Source organism: Chiloscyllium plagiosum, unplaced genomic scaffold (genome assembly GCF_037043375.1).
Source record: "Chiloscyllium plagiosum isolate Xiang-an unplaced genomic scaffold, Cpla_swu_hap1 HiC_scaffold_24, whole genome shotgun sequence".
Classification (NCBI taxonomy): domain Eukaryota; kingdom Metazoa; phylum Chordata; class Chondrichthyes; order Orectolobiformes; family Hemiscylliidae; genus Chiloscyllium; species Chiloscyllium plagiosum.
The window spans coordinates 54,554,991-54,578,104 of record NW_028270162.1 but is presented as its reverse complement, the minus strand read 5'-3'; the positions used below and the strand labels follow the sequence as shown (position 1 = coordinate 54,578,104).

At 42.8% G+C, this 23,114-nt stretch overlaps 1 protein-coding gene across 3 annotated transcripts in view; it reads left to right on the top strand.

The window, feature by feature from the left end:
- The window catches only part of rab36 (RAB36, member RAS oncogene family), an 82,215-nt gene that overhangs the window by 21,584 nt on the left and 37,517 nt on the right, over window positions 1-23,114 (top strand). For 2 of the 3 annotated variants that reach the window (XM_043716095.2, XM_043716099.2), the window contains exons 2-7: window positions 8,653-8,761; window positions 14,152-14,243; window positions 18,713-18,778; window positions 19,543-19,644; window positions 21,351-21,415; window positions 21,509-21,560. In XM_043716095.2, coding sequence (XP_043572030.1) covers window positions 8,653-8,761; window positions 14,152-14,243; window positions 18,713-18,778; window positions 19,543-19,644; window positions 21,351-21,415; window positions 21,509-21,560 — 486 coding nt within the window. Of the gene's footprint in view, window positions 1-8,199; window positions 8,428-8,652; window positions 8,762-14,151; window positions 14,244-18,712; window positions 18,779-19,542; window positions 19,645-21,350; window positions 21,416-21,508; window positions 21,561-23,114 lie in introns of those variants that run through there. The other variant, XM_043716097.2, reaches the window with a different exon arrangement.

Here is a 23,114-nt window from a genome sequence, read left to right as displayed (position 1 = left end):
ATGTGGTTCCATTTTACAAGAAAGGTACTGGAGATCAGCCAGAGCACTGTATACCAGTGAGTCTAACATCAGTGATAAGGAAACTATTGGTGAAAATTGTGAAGGTGAAAATTTATTTCCATTTAGAGAGGTAAAGTTTGATCAGGGATAGTCAGCCAGCGGAAAGTCATGCCTAACAAATCTAGTGGAATTATTTGAGGAATTGACCAAATATTTGGATGAGAGTAGAGCAGTTGATATAGTTTATATGGATTTTAGCAAGGTCATTGACAAGGTCCCACAGGGGAAACTGTTAAAGAAGGTAAAAGCTCATGGTATCAAGGGGGAGTTGGCAAACTGGCTTGGTGATAGGAGACAGAGTGATAGAAGACTGTGTGATCGGAATACCGTGTGCTGGGTCCCTTAAGGTTTGTGATATTTGTAAATTATGCAGTTAAAATGTGGGGTGTAGGATAAGTAAGTTTGTGGATAACACAGAGAATGGTTGGGTGGTTTACAGTGAGGATGAGCATGTTAAGTTATAGGAGGAAGGGCAGATCAGTGGCATATGGAATTTCCTCCTGATGAATGTGAAGTAACGCTTTGGAAGAAAGAACAAATTAAAGGAGTACTGGAATGAACAGCAAGGCACTATCAAGCTCAGAGGAACAGAGGGATCTTGGGGTGCTTGTCCACAGATTCTCAAAGAAAAATTAAAGCTCATGATATCTGAAGTAAAGTATTGACATATTAGAGAACTGGTGGGCAGACAGTAAGCAGAGAGTTGGAATAAACAGGTCATTTTCAGAGTGGCAGGCAAGGATGATTGGGGTGGCTGCAGGGTTCAATGTTGGGACCCCAACTGTTCACAATATACATCAATGATTTGGACAATGAAATTGAAAGCCATATCTCCAAATTTGCAGATGACACTAAGCTGGGTGGTAGTGTGTTCTGTGAGGAGGATGTTAAGAGGCTGCAGGGTGACTTGGACAGTCTGACTGAGTAGGCAAATACTTGGCAAATGCAATATAACACATAGAACTGTACAGCACAGAATGTGCCCATTGGCCCGCAGTGTTGTGCCAAACATGACACCAAATCAAACTAATCCCTTCTGCCTGCTATTTGCCCATGTCCCTTCATTCCTTGCACATTTATATGCTTATCTAAAAGTCTCTTGAATGCTACTATTGTATTTGCCTCCACCACTATCCCTGGCAGTGCGTTCCAGACTCCTACCACTCTCTGTGTAAAAATCTTGTTCCTTACGTCTTCTTTGAACTCCCCCCCCCCCCCCCCCCCCCCACCTTAAATGCATGTCCCCTTGTATTTGACATTTCAACTCTGGGAAAAAAATCTGATCATCAACCCTATTTATGCATCTTTTAATTTTATAGACTTCTATCAAGTCCCCCCTCAGCCTCCGCTGCTCAAGTGAAAACAACCCAAGTTTTTCTAGACTCGCTTTATAGCTCATACTCTCTAATCCAGGCAGCATCCTGCTAAACCTTTTCTGCACCCTCTCCAAAGCCTCCATGTCCCTCGTATAATGTGGCGACCAGAAATGAACACAGTACTCTAAGTGTGGGCTAACCAAAGTCTTATAAAGCTGCAAGATGATGTTCTGACTCTTGTACTTAACTCCCTGACCAATAAAGGCGAGCATGCCATATGCCTTCTTTACCAACCTATCTACTTGCTTGGCTACTTTCAGGGAGCTATGGACTTGAAACCCGAGATCCTTCTATACATCAATGCTGTTCTGAGCCCTGCCAGTAACTGTATAGTTTTCCTTGACATTTGATCTCCCAAAGTGCAGCACTTCACACTTACCCAGATTACACTCCATCTGCAATTTCTCCACCCACATCTGCAACTGATCTATATCCCACTGTATCATTTAACAACCTTCTACATTATCCACATCTCCACCAATCTTTGTTTGATCTGCAAACTTACTAACCCACACGTTTGCATTTTCATCTATGTCGTTTATATCACAAACAGCAGGGGTCACAGTATGAATCCCTGCAGAATGCCATGGTTGTAGACCTCTAGCCTAAAAAACATTCTTCCACCACTAGCCTCTGTCTTCTATGACAAGCCAAGTCTGAATCCACATGGTTAAATCCCCTTGGCTCTGATACATCTTAATCTTCTGGATGATTTTACCATGAGGGACCTTGATGAAAACCTTACTAAAATCCACATAAAACAACATCCATTGTTTTACTCTCATCAATCACCTTTGTCACCTCCTCGAAAAATTCTATCAAGTTAGTAAGACATGATCTGCCCTGCTTCTGGATTAGTGGTGCTGGAAAAGCACAGCAGTTCAGGCAGCATCCGAGGAGCAGTAGAATGGACGTTTCGGGCAAAAGCCTTTCATCAGGAATACAGGCAGAGTGCCTGAAGGGTACAGAGATAAATGAGAGGAGGGTGGGGGTGGGAAGAAAGTAGCATAGAGTACAATAGGTGAGTGGGGGTGGGGATGAAGGTGATAGGTGGGGAGAGGAGGGTGGAGTGGATAGGTGGAAAAGAAGATAGGCAGGTAGGACAAGTCATGGGGACAGTGCTGAGCTGGAAGTTTGGAACTGGGGTGAGCTGGGGGAAGTGGAAATGAGGAAACTGTTGAAGTCCACGTTGATACTCTGGGGTTGAAGCGTTCCGAGGTGGAAGATGAGGCATTCTTCCTCCAGGCGTCTGGTGGTGAGGGAGCGGCGGTGAAGGAGGCCCAGGACCTCCATGTCCTCGGCAGAGTGGGAGGGGGAGTTGAAATGTTGGGCCACAGGGCGGTGGGGTTGATTGGTACGGGTGTCCCGGAGATGTTCCCTAAAACGCTCTGCTGGGAGGTGTCCAGTCTCCCCAATGGAGAGGAGACCGCGTCGGGAGCAACGGATACAATAAATGATATTGGTGGATGTGCAGATAAAACTTTGATGGATGTGGAAGGCTCCTTTAGGACCTTGGATGGAGGTGATGGAGGAGGTGTGGGCGCAGGTTTTGCAATTCCTGCGGTGGCAGGGGAAGGTGCCAGGACGGAAGGGTGGGTTGTAAGGGGGCGTGGACCTGACCAGGTAGTCACGGAGGGAACGGTCTTTGTGGAAGGTGGAAAGGGGTGGGGAGGGAAATATATCCCTGGTGGTGGGGTCCATTTGGAGGTGGCGGAAATGTTGGCAGATGATTTGGTTTATGCAAAGGTCGGTGGGGTGGAAGGTGAGCACCGGGGGTTTCTGTCCTTGTTACGGTTGGAGGGGTGGGGTCTGAGGGCGAAGGTGCAGGATGTGGACGAGATGCATTGGGGGGGCATCTTTAACCACATGGGAAGGGAAATTGCGGTCTCTCAAGAAGGAGGCCATCTGGTGTGTTCTGTGGTGGAACTGGTCCTCCTGGGAGCAGATACAGCGGAGGTGGAGGAATTGGGAATATGGGATGGCATTTTTGCAGGAGGTAGGGTGAGAAGAGGTATAATCCAGGTAGCTGTGGGAGTCGGGTTTGTAAAAAATGTCGGTGTCAAGTCGGTCGTCATTAATGGAGATGGAGAGGTCCAGGGAGGGAGGGAGGTGTCAGAGATCCAGGTAAATTTAAAGTCAGGGTGGAATGTGTTGGTGAAGTTGATTAATTGCTCAACCTCCTCGCGGGAACATGAGGTGGCGCCAACGTAGTCATCGATGTAGCGGGGGAAGAGGTGGGGAGTGGTGCCGGTGTAATTACGGAAGATGGACTGTTCTACATAGCCAACAAAGAGACAGGCATAGCTGGGGCCCATACGGGTGCCCATTGGTCTGGAGGAAGTGGGAGGATTCGAAGGAGAAATTGTTAAGAGTGAGGACCAGTTCGGCCAAACGAATGAGAGTGTCAGTGGAAGGGTACTGTTGGGGACGTCGGGAGAGGAAAAAAACGGAGGGCTTGGAGGCCCTGGTCATGGCGGATGGAGGTGTAGAGGGACTGGATATCCATGGTGAAGATGAGGCGTTGGGGGCCAGGAAAACTGAAGTCTTGGAGGAGGTGGAGGGCATGGATGTTGTCTCGAATGTATGTGGGGAGCTCCTGGACTAGGGGGGATAGGACAGTGTCGAGGTAAGTAGAAATGAGTTCAGTGGGGCAGGAGCATGCTGAGACAATGGGTCGGCCAGGATGGTCAGGCTTGTGGATCTTGGGAAGGAGGTAGAACCGGGCAGTGCACGGTTCCCGGACTATGAGGTTGGAAGCTGTGGATGGGAGATCTCCTGAGGTGATGAGGTTCTGTATAGTCTAGGAGATGATGGTTTGGAGATGGGGGGGGTGGGGTCATGGTCGAGGGGGTGTTAGGAGAAGGTGTCCTCGAGTTGGCATCTGGCTTCAGTGGGGTAGAGGTCGGTGCGCCAGACTACCACTGCGCCCCCTTTATCTGCTGGCTTGATGGTGAGGTCGGGATTGGAGCAGAGGGCGTGGAGGGCAGCGCGTTGTGAGGGTGAGAGGTTGGAGTGGGGGAGAGGGGTAGACAGGTTGAGGCAGTTAATGTCCCAGCGGCAGTTGGAAATGAAGAGGTCGAGGGCGGGTAATAGGCCAGCATGGGGTGTCCAGGTGGATGGAGTGTGTTGGAGGCGGGCGAAGGGGTCCTCGGAAGGTGTGCAGGAGTCCTGATTGTGAAAATAAGCTCGGAGGCGGAGGCGGCAGAAGAAGTGTTCGACGTCACGGCGTGTATTAAATTTATTGATGCGTGGGCAGAGGGGGATGAAGGTGAGTCTTTTGCTGAGGACTGATTGTTCGTCCTCAGTGAGGGGGAGGTCTGGAGGGATGGTGAAAACCCGGCAGGGCTGGGAGCTGGGATCTGGTGTGGGTGTGGAGCTTGGAGTGGGGACAGAACCTATAACTGAGTGGGTGTGGTGGTGGGGGAAATGGGGGTAGAGTCAAGAGCAGGGGTGGTATTCCCCTCAGGGTTCTGGGGGGCGGGGATGGTGACAGTGGGATCTGTGGGGGGCATGTCAGCAGAATGCAGGTGAGTGGCGTTGGTGGGGGCTGAAGTGGTGGCAAACACGGCAGTATTGGGGGCGGAAGTCACTGAGTGTGTGACATCAGCGATGGTGTGAGGGGCGGAAGTGATGTCGCGTGTGGTGCATGAGGAATTGTGAGGGGGCGGAAGTGGCTGTGAAAGCGGCCATAATGGGGGTGGAAGTGACGTCATCAATCTGCGTGGGGATGGTGGCTGCACCAGCCTCATGGCTAATGGTGTCCGAGCAGTTCCAGAGGCCGGGGGCATCTTCTTGAATGTTTGAGGAGTGGTGGTTATGGAGGTGGATAGAAAAAAGTTTGATGTACTTACAGATTTTGATGTTTGAGACGGAGTTGAAATACTGTTTGTTGAGAGGATGAATTCTCCTGGGGATGTAGGACAGAAGGGGTCCTTTGCAGTTCTGAGAGAGTGTGACCCTCAGCTGAGGCAGGGTTGACTGTAGAGAGGTTAGATGCCGGTGCATTGCTGCGAGCGTGGAGCGGAGGATCTTGAAGGAGAACCATTGCTGGTGTTTTTGAATCTGCAGTCTGTACTGTTTGTCCTGTTCGGATCCGAACTCTGCTGGTTTAAAGGTGGTCCGGAGTCCGTGTGGGATGAGTTGGTTACGGAGGCAGGCACTGAGGAAGCAAATGTGGCTGTGGTAGCGAGTCTGTTTCAGGACATGGTTGAAGAACTTCAGGGCAGAGGAAATGACCTGGGAGTTGCAGTGGGACAGGGACTCCCTGAGATTCTTGTAGAGAGAGGAGGAAAACTTCTTCAAGGCAGGCATCTGCCCTGCACAAAGCCATGCTGACTATCTCTAATTAGGTCATGTTTTTCCAAATGTGCATTAATTCTATCCCTAAGGATTCTCTCCAACCACTTATGTGAGACTCACTTCTCTGTAGTTTACTGAAGTCTCCCTATTTCCCTTCTTGAACAGAGGAACAACATTAGCTACTTGCCACTCCTCCAGGACCTCTCCAGTGGCCAGCGAGGCTACAAAGATCTTGGTCAAAGCACCAGCAATCTCCTCTTTTGTCTCTCTCAGTAACCTGGGGTAGATGCCATTGAGCCCTGGGAACTTATCCATGTTAATGGTCTTCAAGTGATCCAACATCACTTCTTTCTTGATCTCAAAATGCCCTAGCATATTAGCATGCTCCCCACAAATTTCACTATCCTCCATATCCTTTTCCTGGATGAAATCCAATGCAAAATGCTCATTTAGGATCTTACAATCTCACATTCACTGCCTCTAAGCACAATATAATGTGGATAAATGCACATTTATCCAGTTTGATTGCAAAAACAGGAAGGCAGGTTATTATCTGAATGGTGGCAGTTTAGGAAAAGGTGAGATGCAACAAAGGTTGGCATGCAGGCTCAGCAAGCAGTGAGGAAACCTAGTGGCATGTTGGCCTTCATAATGTTGCGACGAGGAGGTCGAACCTCTCTGCTAATTAAAACTAAAACACCCAGATAACCTGACATCATAATTTATTAAAAATGTATTGTGAGTGAAAGAAAACTCCTGATTGCCAGTGTTTAAAGAAAAAATAACAATTTATTTTCCTAACTCTTAACAGTGAATACTAAACAAAAACTATTAACAAAGCTGAGCCCCCTTCTTCTAAACTAATCACTATCTAAGGGCCTGTGCCCGAAACGTCGAATCTCCTGTTCCCTGGATGCTGCCTGACCTGCTGTGCTGTTCCAGCAATAAAGTTTCAACACTAATCACTATCTAACCCCAACTTTATAAAATGCAGCTCTAGTAACACAATCATTAAAAATTAACTTAATTTCGGCCTGTGCCCGAAACGTCGAATCTCCTGTTCCCTGGATGCTGCCTGACCTGCTGTGCTGTTCCAGCAATAAAGTTTCAACACTAATCACTATCTAACCCCAACTTTATAAAATGCAGCTCTAGTAACACAATCATTAAAAATTAACTTAATCTCTCAAAGTCCATTCAGTCTTTTATGCTGTCTTTCTTCCTTCCAGTCTTCCAAATCTGCTGTTTCCTTCTGTCCTTCCAATTCTGCAGTTTCCTTCTGTCCTTCCAATTCTGCAGTTTCCTTCTGTCCTTCCAATTCTGCAGTTTCCTTCTGTCCTTCCAATTCTGCAGTCTTCTCCCTGGGCTGTCTTCTATGAATTTTTTTTAACTGCAAGTGTCTTTGTATAAAATTCCTTTGTCCTTTAATAGATGGTGCCGTTTGAGAGATTTCTTTTGAGAATCCTTTCAGGTGATATGTGCTTTCACATTTGATGGACAGTTAGCTCTGACTAAATTTCAAAATGCCCTTCCTTTTTTTACATCCAAGGCTCATATCCTGTCATTGTTCCAATGTTGTCAATACAATCAAATTCAAATTCAATTGAATTTTGGTATCCTGAGTATAATTTAAATTAATTGGTTAAATACAAATCCAGTTGCCTTAACATCAGAACACAACCTCAAGCTGATTGTTACATACCAACAATTTTCTGCACCTGTCAGCTGGTCACAGATGTTGTGTCACAATCTCTCAGCTCAGAAAAAAGCCCATTCTCTCTTAAAGTGACCATACATTCTTTTGACTTTGTAACAATAGCAAGAGGATTTGAGTATAGGAATAAGGATATCTTGCTGCAGTTATACAGAGCCTTGGTGAGGCCACGCCTTGAGGATTGTGCAGTTTTGGTCTCCTAGTCTGAGGAAGGACATTCTCACTTTTGAGAAGGTTCACCAGACTGACTCCTGGGATGGCAGGACTGGCATATGTAGAAAGAGTGGCTCGACTGAGCTTGTACTTGCTGGAATTTCGAAAAATGAGGGGAGATCTCATAGAAACATATACAATCCTAATGGGACTGGACAGGCTAGATGCAGGAAGAATGTTCCTGAAGTCTGGGTAAGCCATTCAGGAAGAGGGTGAGGAAGAATTTCTTCACTCAGAGTTTGGAGATGCTGGTGTTGGACTGGGGTGTACAAAGTTAAAAATCACGCTCACCTGATGAAGGAGCGACGCTTCGAAAGCTAGTGTGCTTCCAATTAAACCTGTTGGACTATAACCTGGTGTTGTGTGATTTTTAACTTCATTCAGAGAGTTGTGAACCTATGGAATTCTTTCCCACAGGAAGCCGTCGCGACCAGTTCATTAGACTGGTTTCCTGCATCTGCAGTCATTGTTTTTACCATGTACAAGAGGGAGCTGAATGTGGCACTTGGCTGTTGAAGAAATCCAGGGGTATACTGTAGAGAGAAAGCGAATGGGACATTGGAGCACTAACTTTCTATGTTTCTAAAATCAAAATACTGTGGATGCTAGAAACCTGAAATGCTGAAAAAACTCAGCATTTCGAATCCAGTAAGAAGAAATCATACAAGAGTTAAGAAAAGCTCCTCCTCTCCTGACGTCAACGTTGGAAGCGATCGAGACGCCTGTTGCCGTAGAAACTGCAACAGGTGGCTGTGTTGGGAGCTGGTAAGTTAGCGCTGATGTTGAATCCGATAACCTTTCTTTAATGCTTTCAGATTAGTAAGAGGTTAGCTGGTGTCGTTGCCTTTGCGCACCCCCCCCATGCTGAGACCGGAGTTGGTGCATCCTCCTACTGAAAATGCCCTGCTTCCTCTGTGCGCGAACTGCATGGATAAGAATTGCTGCTTGCTCTTACTAATCTCTCTCTCTCTCTCTCTCTCTCTATTTAAGGCAGAAAAATAATCGGAAGCATTTTACATCGAGTGGAAAAAGGATGAGCAACGAGATCTTACATGCCCCACCAGTTAGCAGGGACCGAATCATTTCCAAATTTCCCAAGGTCACGATTTATCTTTGAGAGTTTTAACGTTGTCGCTGTCTCTCAAATGTTGCAGTGTATCTGGTGCGGGAGGTGACGTGTTTCTGGTTGAGATAAGATTGATATGGCCTGCGATATAAATGTTGTACAGTGACAGCTGGATTTATCTTGTTAATGCTGGTAGCATCAGGAGTAACTGAAGACTCGGGTAGTCTCTGAGAACTGAAAGCTGAATGAGAATGCTGCAGCTGTGTTTATTTCTGGAAGTGAGGAACTGACATTAGTTCGATTGGAGACTCGTTAAGCCTAGAATGAGTAGTTAGGAGTCGCTTATTCTGCTTCCCACCACAAGTCACCTCCAGCATTCCTATCCTTCCAAAATGTCATGAACAACTACAGATGCAATTTTAAATCAACCAAACATGTTTTTTCATTGTTTAGCTTAATTATTTTGAAAATTAAATATTGAGCTCCAAACATCTGGTTTTTTAAAAAAAAGCATTCTACATTTTAATTCTATAGATAGTCCTAATTTGGTACCTGTTCTAGGTAAAAGTTATGAATCAAATTAACATTTTTGAAGGTAACTGAATCAATATCAGCTAATAGAGAAATTGTGGTTTACTGATACTAATGGCATTGCTGATTTATCTTTAGGGAGTTAAGGTGAGGAACTCGATTTTTTTTTTGCATATTCATTCACGGGATGTGGGCGTCGTAGGCTAGCTCAGCATTTATTGCTCATCTCTAATTGCCCAGGGGCAGTTAACAGTTAACCACATTGCTGTTGGTGTGGGTCACATTAGGCTAGATCAGATGAGGACGACCGATTTCTTCCTAAAAGAACATTAGTAAACCAGATTGTTTTTCCACCAATCAACAGAAATTGATAATCATTAGATTCTTAATTCCAGTATTTTTTTCAAAAACTGAATTCAATTTCACCACCTGGCATGACAGAATTCAAACATTGGTTCCCAGAACAATACCTGAATAAAATGTCCAGTGATAATGCCACTGAGCCATTGTCTCCTGGTTTCAAAGTATAGGTGTGAGGGGAATGTGGACTGCACACTTGCCATCTCTCTAAGGAAGATAAAATTATCTTCTTTGGGAACTTGAACACCAGGATTGGAAAGGGTGCCCAACTCTGGGAAGGAACCGTCAGAAAAGAAGGAGTCGAGAGCTGCAACTCCAGGTGGATCTTTCTTGCTCACTGACAGTGCAGAACACTAGCCAGCCATCACTGCCAAAAAGACAAGTTCAAGCCTTCTTGGAGGTCTCCATGATCAAAGCAGCACCATATGATTAACTGCATCATTGTTCAATCCTGAGACCAAAAGTATGTCTTCGTTATCAAAGCAATGACTGGTACAGATAACTACTGGACAGACCACTGGCTCATTGGTTCTTCAATATTCATGAAGGGCCACTAGAAACAGCTGAAGATGAAGAAATAAATCATAAAAAGCTTAAAGTTGAGCAGCTTCAAGAGCCAAGAAGGCTGGCGTACTTCCAACAATGTCTTCACCAAAATCTCCAAAAAAGTTCATTTTAATGGAGTGGAGGAAATATGGAAAGAGCTGAAGATAATCATCATGTGAAGAAACTGTTGGCTATAAGACAAATTAGCAAGACTGGTTTGCAGAGAATGACATCATCACCTAAGACCTCATTATTAAGAAGAGGAGAGCTCTTCATGCCTGGCAAAATAACATCACTTGTGAGATGAGAAGTAGAATTCCTCAAACAAAGATGAAGTTACAAATAAAAAGGAGGGAAATCAAGAAATCAAAAACAGTTACACAATGGTGGATTGAGAAGGCTCAGAAACTGCCACTCCTTGCTGACTAGCAGAACGCCAGCGGTTTCTTCAGTATCACCAAGGCAATATACTGACCCAACACCCTTCACCTCAAACCAGTGTGGAGTAAGGATGGCACTCTTTTGAGAGACCAGAGCAAATAGCAGCTGATGGAGAGAATACTTCAAAGAATTCCAGTTGTTAACAAGGACATGTTTGAGGCATTCCCCTATCAAAGATGATCTTGGACTCCCAGTTAATGTGGCAGAAGTTGCAGTCATCATTAGACACATGAAGAATGGAAAAGCTCCAAGAGTAGAGTGGATTCCAGTGAGGATTTCCAAACATTGAGGAGTAGAGCTCACCTGTCATCTCCATCAACTGTTCCTGAAAATCTTGGACAAAGAAGAAATCAATGCTGATCTCAGAGATGCTGCCACATTCGCCACTAACTTCAAGAAAGGAAACAAAGTGGACTGTGGAAATTACCAAAGAATTTCCCTACTCTCGATTATTGGGAAATTATCACCCAAATCCTCATAAGGCTCCTTCTCCCAGTCTCTGAGGAAATCCTTCATTAGTCAATGTGAAATCCAACAACACCTTGGAAAGATGGTCATGATTTTCACAGCTTGATTACGCTAAAAGAAATGCCAGGAACAACACCAACCACTCTATAGCTTTTGTTTACCCAATCACGGTTTTTGACTCCGTCAATGGGGATGTACTGTGGAAGATCCTGTCAAAATCTTGTCCAGTGAAACTTATCAACATCCTCCTTCTCCTCCTCCATGATAAGATATTGGTGATGGTCCTCACCAGCTGTAATATAACATCATTGTTTGAGGTCAAGACAGGAGTCAAGCAAGGATGTGACATTGGCCCCACTTTTTTCTCATCTTCATCACCAGAGTTCTTAATCTTATCAAGTCTTCATTTTGTCAAGAACAGGCCTCCCAGTGGTGTGGACATTATTTACAGGATGGAAAGAAAACCTTGCAACCTCAACCGGTTGAAATCCAAGAAGGAAGAAACACTGAACTTGCTTGTGGAACTTTAGTATGTGGATGACAATGTTGTCTCCGTTCTCTTAGAAATTATTCTTTGAACCTTGCTTAATGCCTTTGCAGAAGCATACCAAGGACGGCATGGTGGCACAGTGGTTAGCACTGCTGCCTCACAGCACCAGAGACCCGGGTTCAATTCCCGCCTCAGGCGACTGACTGTGTGGAGTTTGCACATTCTCCCCGTGTCTGCGTGGGTTTCCTCTGGTTTCCTCCCACAGTCCAAAGATGTGCAGGTCAGGTGAATTGGCCACGCTAAATTGTCCGTAGTGTTAGGTAAGGGGTAAATGTAGGGGTATGGGTGGTTTGCGCTTCGGCGGGTCGGTGTGGACTTGTTGGGTCGAAGGGCCTGTTTCCACACTGTAAAGTAATCTAATCTAAAAAACATTAGTCTCTGTCTCATTATGGGAAATAAATGAGAAAAAAGTCAGAAGTGTACCAAGTGTAGCTGCAATGCTCACTTTGAGGCTGAATGGTCCTGAGTCTCAACCTCAAGATTGTTCACATCCTTTACCAACCCATCCCTGGTCAAGTTCTGGTTCATCCTTTCATTAGGATCAACTGAGAAATGCCCCCAAATATGGAACATTTCCCTTTTTCTCAGTTTCTTTAAGTTCCATATGACCATTTTCCCACAATTCTGTGCAAGATTTCACTCACCTAAGACTGACATTAATTTGGAGAGTCAACATCACGTCCAATCTGCAAGTGCCAGCGAAGGAGATTCTCTGATTGTGACATCCATGCTGATATCAAGATGCTTGTGTATAAGACAGTCATCTTTCCTGACTCTGCTATATGGCTCCAAAACTTGGACTGCGTATAGATGCCATTACAAGACCCTTTCGGAATACCATCACCTGGGAGAACAGTTGTACTAACATTAATGTCCTTTAAGCAGCCAACAGCACCAGATTGAAGTCATGGTAGCGCAAAACCAATTTTGCTGGATCAGGTGTGGTCACAAATGCAGCTCTAGAATCAGGCCCATCAGCCATGCAAGGACCCACAGAGCTCAAGACCAGTGACAGAAAATTTCCTAGGTGGACAATCATACTCATTAGCGAGTGATTGCTGATGATGGTGAAAGTAACCAGACTGGATTTTGCACAGAGAGGGTATCTTGTAATCTAGCTAATCTCATGTAGTCAGCTTGGATTTTTTTTCTTAATACTGCCTGTTAATAAATGTAAATGTAAAGATAAAGGGATGAAGATTGTGCCTGGCAGAAGAGGTAAGGTTTACTGGCCTACTGGGCAGAACCTTCCATTGGATGTGGTTGTTAGTGATGGGACTGGATATGTCCCACACTTTCATTCACAGATGAGACAGCTCGTCACAAGTGATTACTTGGCAGTACACAAATTAGCTATGCATAGTTGAGGAGCGTGGCAAATCATTCAGCAAGGACTAGCAGAAATTTGAAGCCTCTGCTGTTATCTCACACAAGGTTCAAAATCCAGGAAGCCATTGGTGCTACCATCATCAGTCGTGTCCCAGAGCAGACAAAAAGAGGCTCCACAGTTCAGTGCTGCACCACTGTAGGTTCTCCTCCAGGCTAGCAAGGGATGGCAGGAGGTCCAGTTCTTAGAAGCAACAGTGGGATGGCACTCCCATCTGAGCAAGGTGGCCTGGATGAAGGTTGCAGCACAGGTTAAAAGAAATGTGGTCCACACCAGAACCTAGGTCCGGTGCAGAAAATGGATGAATAATCTGCTAAACTTTACAGGGGTAAGTAATACTTTGTCTTCAGGGCTAGCTGGGTCTCATCAATTATTTAAGTGTGTGAGTGGAGAGGAATTTAGATTGCAGGCCTCAGTATCAGATGGAATAAGTGAACAAATACATGAGAGCAACTTCGTGCTTTGCAAGTTGTACCAGTTGCAAGATAGTGTGCGTGTATGCAATATTTAACTGGGACAGATATAGGATGCATGTCATTGACATGCATGCTTATCAAGCAGTTATGGACTGTGATGTTTAATCCTCTATCTATCTGCCAGTTTCCACAGCTCACTTCTATAAACAGAAATGTGACAGTGATCAGCTAATCTGTATTCGTGGTGTTGTTGAAAGATAAATATTAATTGGAACATTAGAGATAACTCCAGCATTTCTTCAAAATCAATTTTTAACTATACCTGAAAATGGATGGAGCAACGTTATAACATATGAAAGAAAGTATCTCCAACAGTGCTACACTGGAGTGTCAGTCTTGAGCTTTCTGCTCAAATTCTGAACCTGGACTTGAAACTGGAACTTTGTTTTTCAGAAGCAAGAGTGTTATCAACTGAGCCATCATAGGACACTCAAAGTAACTGGCTGTACTGTCATAAAAGAATAGAAATTTCAGATTTTGTTACTAACATCATGTTCCATTGGAGTAGTTAAACATGGGTGGCTAAAGTTAAAAATAACCTTGCTGAATGATCTGAGTTAGGACACTAGCTGATAGCTACCTGACTATGTGAATGACTCTATGTAACTATTCCTTAATTAGCTAAACGGTCAATGACAACAGTCGGTTTTTAATATTGTTGCAGTGTTACATACCTGAAGCCTGTCTCCAATTTAAAGATCAGTTCCACATTCAAGTTAAAAATGCCTGCCACGAGCGACAAACCAGAAATGTTGGGTAAGTAATTTGAGATATGAAATGAAATTTGGTTCAGTTAGGTTTTTTTTGGAGGTCATATTTAAACAAGGGATACAGTGTCCTTCTGTTGTCTCAAAGAGACCACAAAATTTTAACGAAAGGCATTAGCTGATGAATCCCTTCTTTTCTTTTAGCATCTGGAGGCAATACCTGCTCAACAATTACTCTATTGAATAAATGGGAGCTTTGAGTAATGAATATCTTTAAGGAATAAGAGGCTCACATTATACTGATAGGATAGTGTGACTGGGTTATGAATTCCAGAACGGCAGTTTTATATGCTCGGTTAAATATATATGTATCTCTATCTTGAAGGGTCAAAAATTGCAGAACTATTGTGAAGAGCAAAGAAGTTGAACTTATTCAATAGCTCTTTGAAAGAGCCAGAACAGACAAGATGTGCTGAAGAGTTTTCTGTAATGTAAAACTCAATGCTTACCAACTTCTCCTTTTGAGTATCTCTAGCAAAAATTCTCTTTAAAGTTTGTGCGAAGATTTGTAGCTCAAGTGCTCGTTATTGTGGTTCTGTTCGTCGAGCTAGAAGTTTTTGTTGCAAACGTTTCGTCCCCTGGCTAGGCGACATCATCAGTGTTTGGGAGCCTCCTGCGAAGCGCTTCTTTGATGTTTCCTCCGGTGTTTATAGTGGTCTGTCCCTGCCGCTTCCGGTTGTCAGTTTCAGCTGTCCGCTGTAGTGGTTGGTATATTGGGTCCAGGTCGATGTGTTTGTTGATGGAGTTTGTGGATGAATGCCATGCCTCTAGGAATTCCCTGGCTGTTCTCTGTCTGGCTTGCCCTATAATAGTAGTGTTGTCCCAGTCGAATTCATGTTGCTTGTTGTCTGCATGTGTGGCTACTAAGGATAGCTGGTCGTGTCGTTTCGTGGCTAGTTGATGTTCATGTATGCGGATTGTTAGCTGTCTTCCTGTTTGTCCTATATAGTGTTTTGTGCAGTCCTTGCATGGTATTTTGTACACTACATTAGTTTTGCTCATGTTGGGTATCGGGTCCTTCGTTCTGGTGAGTTGTTGTCTGAGCGTGGCTGTTGGTTTGTGTGCCGTTATGAGTCCTAGGGGTCGCAGTAGTCTGGCTGTCAGTTCCGAGATGCTCCTGATGTATGGTAGTGTGGCTAGTCCTTTTGGTTGTGGTATGTCCTCGTTCCGTGGTCTTTCTCTTAGGCATCTGTTGATGAAGTTGCGCGGGTATCCGTTTTTGGCGAATACATTGTATAGGTGTTCCTCTTCTTCTTTTTGCAGTTCTGGTGTACTGCAGTGTGTTGTGGCCCTTTTGAATAGTGTCCTGATGCAGCTTCGTTTGTGTGTGTTGGGGTGGTTGCTTTCATAGTTTAGGACTTGGTCTGTGTGTGTGGCTTTCCTGTATACCCTTGTAGTGAATTCTCTGTTCGGTGTTCTCTGTACCATCACGTCTAGGAATGGGAGTTGGCTATCCTTTTCTTCCTCTCTCGTGAATCGGATTCCTGTGAGTGTGGCATTGATGATCCGGTGTGTTTTTTCTATTTCCGTGTTTTTAATGATTACAAACGTGTCATCGACATATCTGACCCAGAGTTTGGGTTGAATTTGTGGTAGGACTGTTTGTTCTAACCTTTGCATAACTGCCTCTGCTATGAGTCCCGAGATTGGTGATCCCATGGGTGTTCCGTTGATTTGTTCGTATATCTGGTTGTTGAATGTGAAGTGTGTTGTGAGGCACAAGTCCAGTAGTTTAAGTATGCCGTCTTTGTTGATAGGTTCAGCGTCCTGTTTTCTGTTCTGTATGTCCAGTAGGTTGGCTATTGTTTCTCTGGCTAGGGTTTTGTCAATTGAAGTGAACAGTGCCGTTATATCGAATGAGCCCATGGTTTCTTCTTTGTCTATGTGTATATTTCTGATGATGTCCAAGAATTCCTGTGTTGGTTGTATAGAGTGTTTGGATCCGCTGATCAGGTGTTTCAGTTTCTGTTGTAGTTCTTTGGCCAGTTTGTATGATGGTGTCCCTGGAAGTGATACTATGGGTCTGAGTGGGATGTCTGGTTTGTGTACTTTGGCCAGACTACTGCGACCCCTAGGACTCATAACGGCACACAAACCAACAGCCACGCTCAGACAACAACTCACCAGAACGAAGGACCCGATACCCAACATGAGCAAAACTAATGTAGTGTACAAAATACCATGCAAGGACTGCACAAAACACTATATAGGACAAACAGGAAGACAGCTAACAATCCGCATACATGAACATCAACTAGCCGCAAAACGACACGACCAGCTATCCTTAGTAGCCACACACGCAGACAACAAGCAACATGAATTCGACTGGGACAACACTACTATCATAGGGCAAGCCAGACAGAGAACAGCCAGGGAATTCCTAGAGGCATGGCATTCATCCACAAACTCCATCAACAAACACATCGACCTGGACCCAATATACCAACCACTACAGCGGACAGCTGAAACTGACAACCGGAAGCGGCAGGGACAGACCACTATAAACACCGGAGGAAACATCAAAGAAGCGCTTCGCAGGAGGCTCCCAAACACTGATGATGTCGCCTAGCCAGGGGACGAAACGTTTGCAACAAAAACTTCCAGCTCGGTGAACAGAACCACAACAAAAAGTCTCTTTTTTTGTAGAAAATATTTAATGGAGGTTGCAGTAACTTCACAGAAATCGGTATTCCTTCACCATATCGCCCCTTATTTTCACATGGAAAGTCCTTGACACCAATCCAGTTCCCTCAGAACCAGCTTTCAGAGTGTCAGAATGTCTGACATTCCTTTTTTTTTAATCAATCAGCCGTGGGTCTCAAATTGGACCAGTTCCCCTATCAGGGAGCTCATTCTGTGAGGTCCACCTGGCTGACCCCATTACAATCAGTACATGCCTCTACTCTGAGTCTGAGGACATAGGCCAGTCCTTTTTCTTGGAGTGCCTCCTAGGGTGTTTTAGCACTGAATAAGTTTCTTTCAACACTACGTAGGATACAGGCAGCTTGTAACACACAAGAGATTGCGGGAGAAATTCACTTTCAAAGAGTGACACTTTTTTAAAAAATCTGTTAGCCAGAGTTTCTATTGGACCAGATTGACAGCCCCAATCAGGAACTCGTACTCTGTGAGGTCCACCTGCTGACTTCATTACAATCACTACACAGGTTTGGATGGTCCTTAAGCTTAGCAAATTCTCCTTTCATTTCTGAGATCTGGAATTGACTGTCTCTCTGACCATTCAGAAGCTTTCTTTGTGGATGATCCTTACACTGATGTCGCCTTCCAAAGTTCTGTTTTGATTTGTATGCAATGAAATTTAACTGTGCAGAATACTTAAGTTTTTGGTTTTTTTCTTTTCTCATTGACCAGGCCTAATTCTTAAATTAACAATAACTTATTATATAGCACTTCTAATGTAATGAAACATCTGAACTCATTTCACAAGAGCATTATAAAACACAAGAAGACACTGAGCCACATAAGGAGAACTTAGATCAGATGACCAAAAGCTTGTTCAAAGAGGTAGGTTTTAAGAAGCATCTTCAAGGAGAAAGGTAAGGTAGAGTGACAGAGAGGTTTAGGGAGTTAAATTCTGAGCTTGGCACCTAGGTAGTAAATGATGGCGCAGTTAGAAAGTGCACAAGAGGCCTGAATTAGAAGTTCCTAGATACATCAGAAGGTTGGAAGACAGTATAGAAATCAGGAAAGGGAAAGAAGGATTTGAAAACGAGTTTGCAAATTTTAAAGACACTGCGACACTGGGAGTCAACGTAGGCAAGCTTCCATGGCTGACAAAAAACTATCTTTCAATCTCTGTCTGATTCCTGTTTGTTATCTTTGAATACCCCTACAATTTCAAATAAAAGATGGTTTAATGTTGGTAATCTCTTATGGCTATACATGGTTCCTTGCCATAAAATGGACTACTTATGGCCATCATACCAGCAGTGGGGTTACTAACATCATCAAAGTATTTCAAATTAACAGTTAAAAGCTGAAATAGACCACTGAACACCAAAGTCACACTTCACTTGAATAGCTATACTCTTTCAAGTTTGTTTCATTTCATGAGTCTGACACTGAAGTGAATGACATTACTTAAGTAAAATTGGGGAGTACCTTTTTTTAATCAATATCTAGGAAGGTTTATGTCTATCATAGTTTTGCTAAAATATTTATACTAGTACTGAAAATATTGTTAAACAATAATTTGCATTGTGCTTTGTAAGGGCAGAGCTGAGAAGAAATTGAAGGGGTTTGCCCAGAGACACAATTAAAAGGAACAATTTCTGGAAACCATTCTGCTGTTGGGAGATGTGTAAAGGCAAAGTGACCTATTGTATGGGTGTAAGGAAAGTGGAAATGGGGGAGATCAAAGATAGAGAATGGAAGGTAAAAGCATGAACTAAAATCACTTAACATAGTGAAACTTTGTTATGTCAATTGCCCCAACAGGCTCAAAATGTCAAAGGTGGTGATGGTTGGGGACCTCTATGTGGGGAAAACATGTCTTATTAATAGGTGAGTGTTTATTAATCTTCATTAATTATGATAAACTCAGTCTGAGGAAAATCTAATGGTCTGAACGTTAAGTTTGGTTTTGAAAATGTCCAAGTTGTGTCTGGTTCTTTGAGGAGATTTTTGCTTTGAGACCTAGATAGATTTATTACTCTATCTTACCAAACTCAGCTCATTAATTACCACACCCCTATGGCAACTCATGTCCAATTTCCACCCCACCTTAACACATGCGACATTTCCAAGTTTGACTGTGGGAGGAACTCTCAAAACTATGTTACATATCACTAAAGACCTACATGCTTCCCCACTGACCTTGTCAGCACAGGTAGAGGAGGTGTCTAACCTCTGTATGAAAGAGCCATATTACAGGAGATTGTCACATGCTAGATGAAGTAAGAAATGGGAAGAGGAGAAGATACATGAAGAGGAGGATTCACCCAATGGAAGGAACATTCCAGCAAAAGGAAGGATCTCACAGTGAGGGCTGAAGCCTTTGAGCAAACACAATCCTGGCCTTCTGCCTTGAAAGAGGGGATTTCATTCCTGGATATCTTCCTGTGTGTGATGAATTATTTGACTGTAAGCAAGTAATCCATTGAAGTTTTATTTCTTTTCACTTATGTATTAATTTATATCAAATTTGGTACACCTACGCAATCTCATTCGTCCTTTATAATGTTAATACTTGAAACTGTCTACGTTCTTTTAGTGAGGCTGTTACATTTTATTAAAGTAATATTTATTATGATTCTCCTAAATTTCAGATTTTGTAAAAATGTGTTTGACCGAGACTACAAGGCTACAATTGGAGTTGATTTTGAAATTGAGCGGTTTGAAGTTGGTGGAATTCCGTACAATCTACAAATGTGAGCACATAGTAAAAAAAAAACTCATTACTAGAACTTTAAAATAAAGTTACCTGTTTAGTCTTAAAATGTGCAAGATTGAATGCTAAATGTTTTTACATAGATATATTCTTTTAACTATGAGATGTGTCTGCTGTTTCTTCACTCTGTTCACTGCAGTCACAGTGACTATGTCCAGTCAGATTTAGTGCCAAGGCAGACAGTATATCCTAGAAATGGTCCTGCGTATTGCCTGTTTACCAGTCCCCAAATTTCTGAGCAGAAATCTTGTACACACTTATGGCACAAATAGCACTGACCACCAGATTGAGAAGAACAAACAAAGGGTATCCTTGACCTATGAGTATGCTTGAGCAAATCAGGAGTCCTAATACTTTTGGCCCCAACATTGGTTTGTCTGTAGCTATTGGAGCAATTGTAATTCAGGTTACTCCCACTCCTATTCATTATATTTTTTATGTTCTTCAGTTTAGATAATTAATGTATATCAAGAAAAGTAGTGGTCCTAATATACGAACCCTTTTGTATGCCTTTCCCCTGCCCTGAGAACAACTGTTCACCACTATTCTTTTTACTCAACTAACTTTGTACCCATGTTGTCACTATCCCATTAATTCTAATGAAGTAGTGGAGTTCTCATGGTGTCCTGAACAATGTTTATCCCTCAATCAAAAATGAAAAACAGATTCTCTGTTCATTATCACATTGGTGTTAAGAGACCTTACTGTGAACAAATTGACTGCTGTGCTTTTAGTATTTTGCCAGATGAACACTCCTGATACCTTGTAAAGGTAGTAAATATGACCACTAAGTGATACTGAGTATGGGTTGTTTGGGATAGTTTGTTGCAACAAATCTTCCTTGGTCTTTGCTTTTCTTGTGCCTATCTGGCGATCAAAGGACACACCACCATACAGTTATTTTAAGAGACACTTCTTAGATATCAAGACAGTTTGTTGCATGGCAGCAATACCTGCATCTGTATAGGTCAGGTATAATTATCATGACTTTAGGGAGCTGGTATAGAGATATCTGCGCCATCTGAAAACTAGAGTATAACTATTTGTTACCATCCGCAAACTGTGTGACTTTAGTAGAATATGTGGACCCAATCTAGTCTGAATATTAACTGCTATTATTACCGTACACAAGTGTTCCCAACATTACAACGTTTCAAAAATATTTAATTGGTTATATAGTGTCTCTGATTCTGATTATATAGTATACTCTGATTCTGAAAATAACTTCATAAAAGAAAATCATTTCCTGTTAGCATTGATTTTCTGAAATAGCACATAAAGAGTTCCACGCATCACAAGTAAAATTCTTTAGGTTTATAAGCAAGAATGATTTCCTCGATTGTTTTGGAGCAATGTGAACAGAGGCCTTTACCCTCCCTGGTTTGAAAACTCTGAATACAAATAAGGGGTATCCTTTACGTATGTCTATGCTTGAGCAAATAAGGAGCCAAATACTTGATTTAAGTCCTTGGCCCCAACAAGGTGAATCTTTTCAGACCTATTTACTGTCTTGTATTTCCTTTCTGTATACCATGAGTAAGAGGCCAATGGTTCAATGCAATAACAGAGCAATGCAAGAAAATTCAGATATTTTAATGTGGCTAAACCAGAATAAAACTGAATCTTTTCAGTTTGGAGTATGTTTCTTTCAAAGGATTGATTTGATTATATTTCTATTGACTTTAGTTGGGACACAGCCGGGCAGGAGAAATTCAAATGTATTGCCTCTGCGTATTATCGAGGTACTGAAGGTAAGAGCAGATTAGTGCAAGCAAAACACAATTATCATTGTGGACTTCCAAAATATCAACGTTTTGATCATACTTTTAAAATTTTGTTTCCAGTCATTATAATAGCCTTTGACTTGGCTGACATCCAAACTCTGGAACACACAAAGTAAGTCCTGTTTTTTTTTAATCAGTATATGGAGATATCGAATCTTATTTTCAGTTCTTCAGTCATTTACTTCAATGTATGATGTCCTTATTGTAGTTATTATATTCCAGCCATTCTGTGTTTGTTTTTATTGGAGACTTATAGCCAGCATAGTAAAACCTATAACCAAAGCGACACTACCCATAATTGGCCAATGCCATGTGCCAGGTGTATGTTAAATGCCACTTCAAGGATTGTTTCCCTGGAGGAAGTGTATTCGAAATCCTCACTGGAGGAAATGCCATCGTAAAAACAGATAAGATAATCCATGAATTCATATCCACAAAGTCCAACCAGGATGCAGGACAGAATATTAAAAGGCTGAGTATGGACCATTCCAAATTCAACACCAGCATTGCCATCTTGCTTTATAAGAAATGCAAGTAAGAGTAAGCTATTCATCCCATGAAGCAAAGGCTGCCATTGGTGATCTGATTGTGGATTTGACCCCAAATTCTTTCCGGACCCCTATAACCCTTGACTATCCTGTAAATGATAAATCTGTCAGCTTTATTAAATTTATTTAATGACTCAGCTTCCAATCCTCTCAGGAGTAAAGAATTCCAAATACTAACATCCCTCCAAGAGAAAAAAATTCTCTTCATCTGTGTCATAAATGAGATGTCCCTTTTTTTAACTGTGACCCCAAGTTCTAGATCCACGAGACATTTTCTCAACATCCATGCTGTAAAATCTCTCAAAGTTTTAAATGTTTCAATAAGATCACTTCTCATTCTTCTGCACTTCATTGAGTGTCGGCCAAATCTGTTCAACTTTTTCTCGTAAGACAGCACTTTCATCATTGGAATGATCCAAGTGAAACCTTTCCAAACTGCAATGATATCCTTCTTTATGTAAGGCAGCTGAACTTTGCACAGTACTCCGAGTGCAGTTTCTCCTGTACAGTGAGCAGCACTTCCTTATTATTAACCTTTAGTTTCTTTGTAATAAATGTCAACATTACATTTGTCTAAAATAAACATAGAAAATGCTGGAAAAACTTAGCAGGTCTGACAACATTTGTGGAGAGAAAAACAGTTAATGTTTTGAGTCCAATATGACTCATCTTCAGAACAATTATTTTGTCTTCCGAACTACATACTGTATCTGCATGCTACTTTTTGTGATTCATGTACAGGAACATGTGGATCCCCTTGTATTGCAGCATCCTTCAGTCTCTTCCTCTGTGAATGATTTTATGTTTTTCACTTCTTTACTGCCAAGTAGACAAGCTCAAGTTCTACTGCATCTACAAAAATTCATCACGGGACTCCCCAACAGTGGGCAAACCAAGGTATCCATCAATCCCAAATAACCACAAATAGGTGTACTCATTCATGAGTCACAGAAAACTAGCATGCAGGTACTGGAGATAAAGAAAGCAAATGGAATGTTGGCTTTAACAGCTAGGGGAATAGAATATAAAGTAAGGAAGTATTGTTGCAACTGTACAAGGTATTGATGAGACAGCGCCTGGATATTGTGTACAGTTTTGGTCCCCTTACTTGAGGAAAG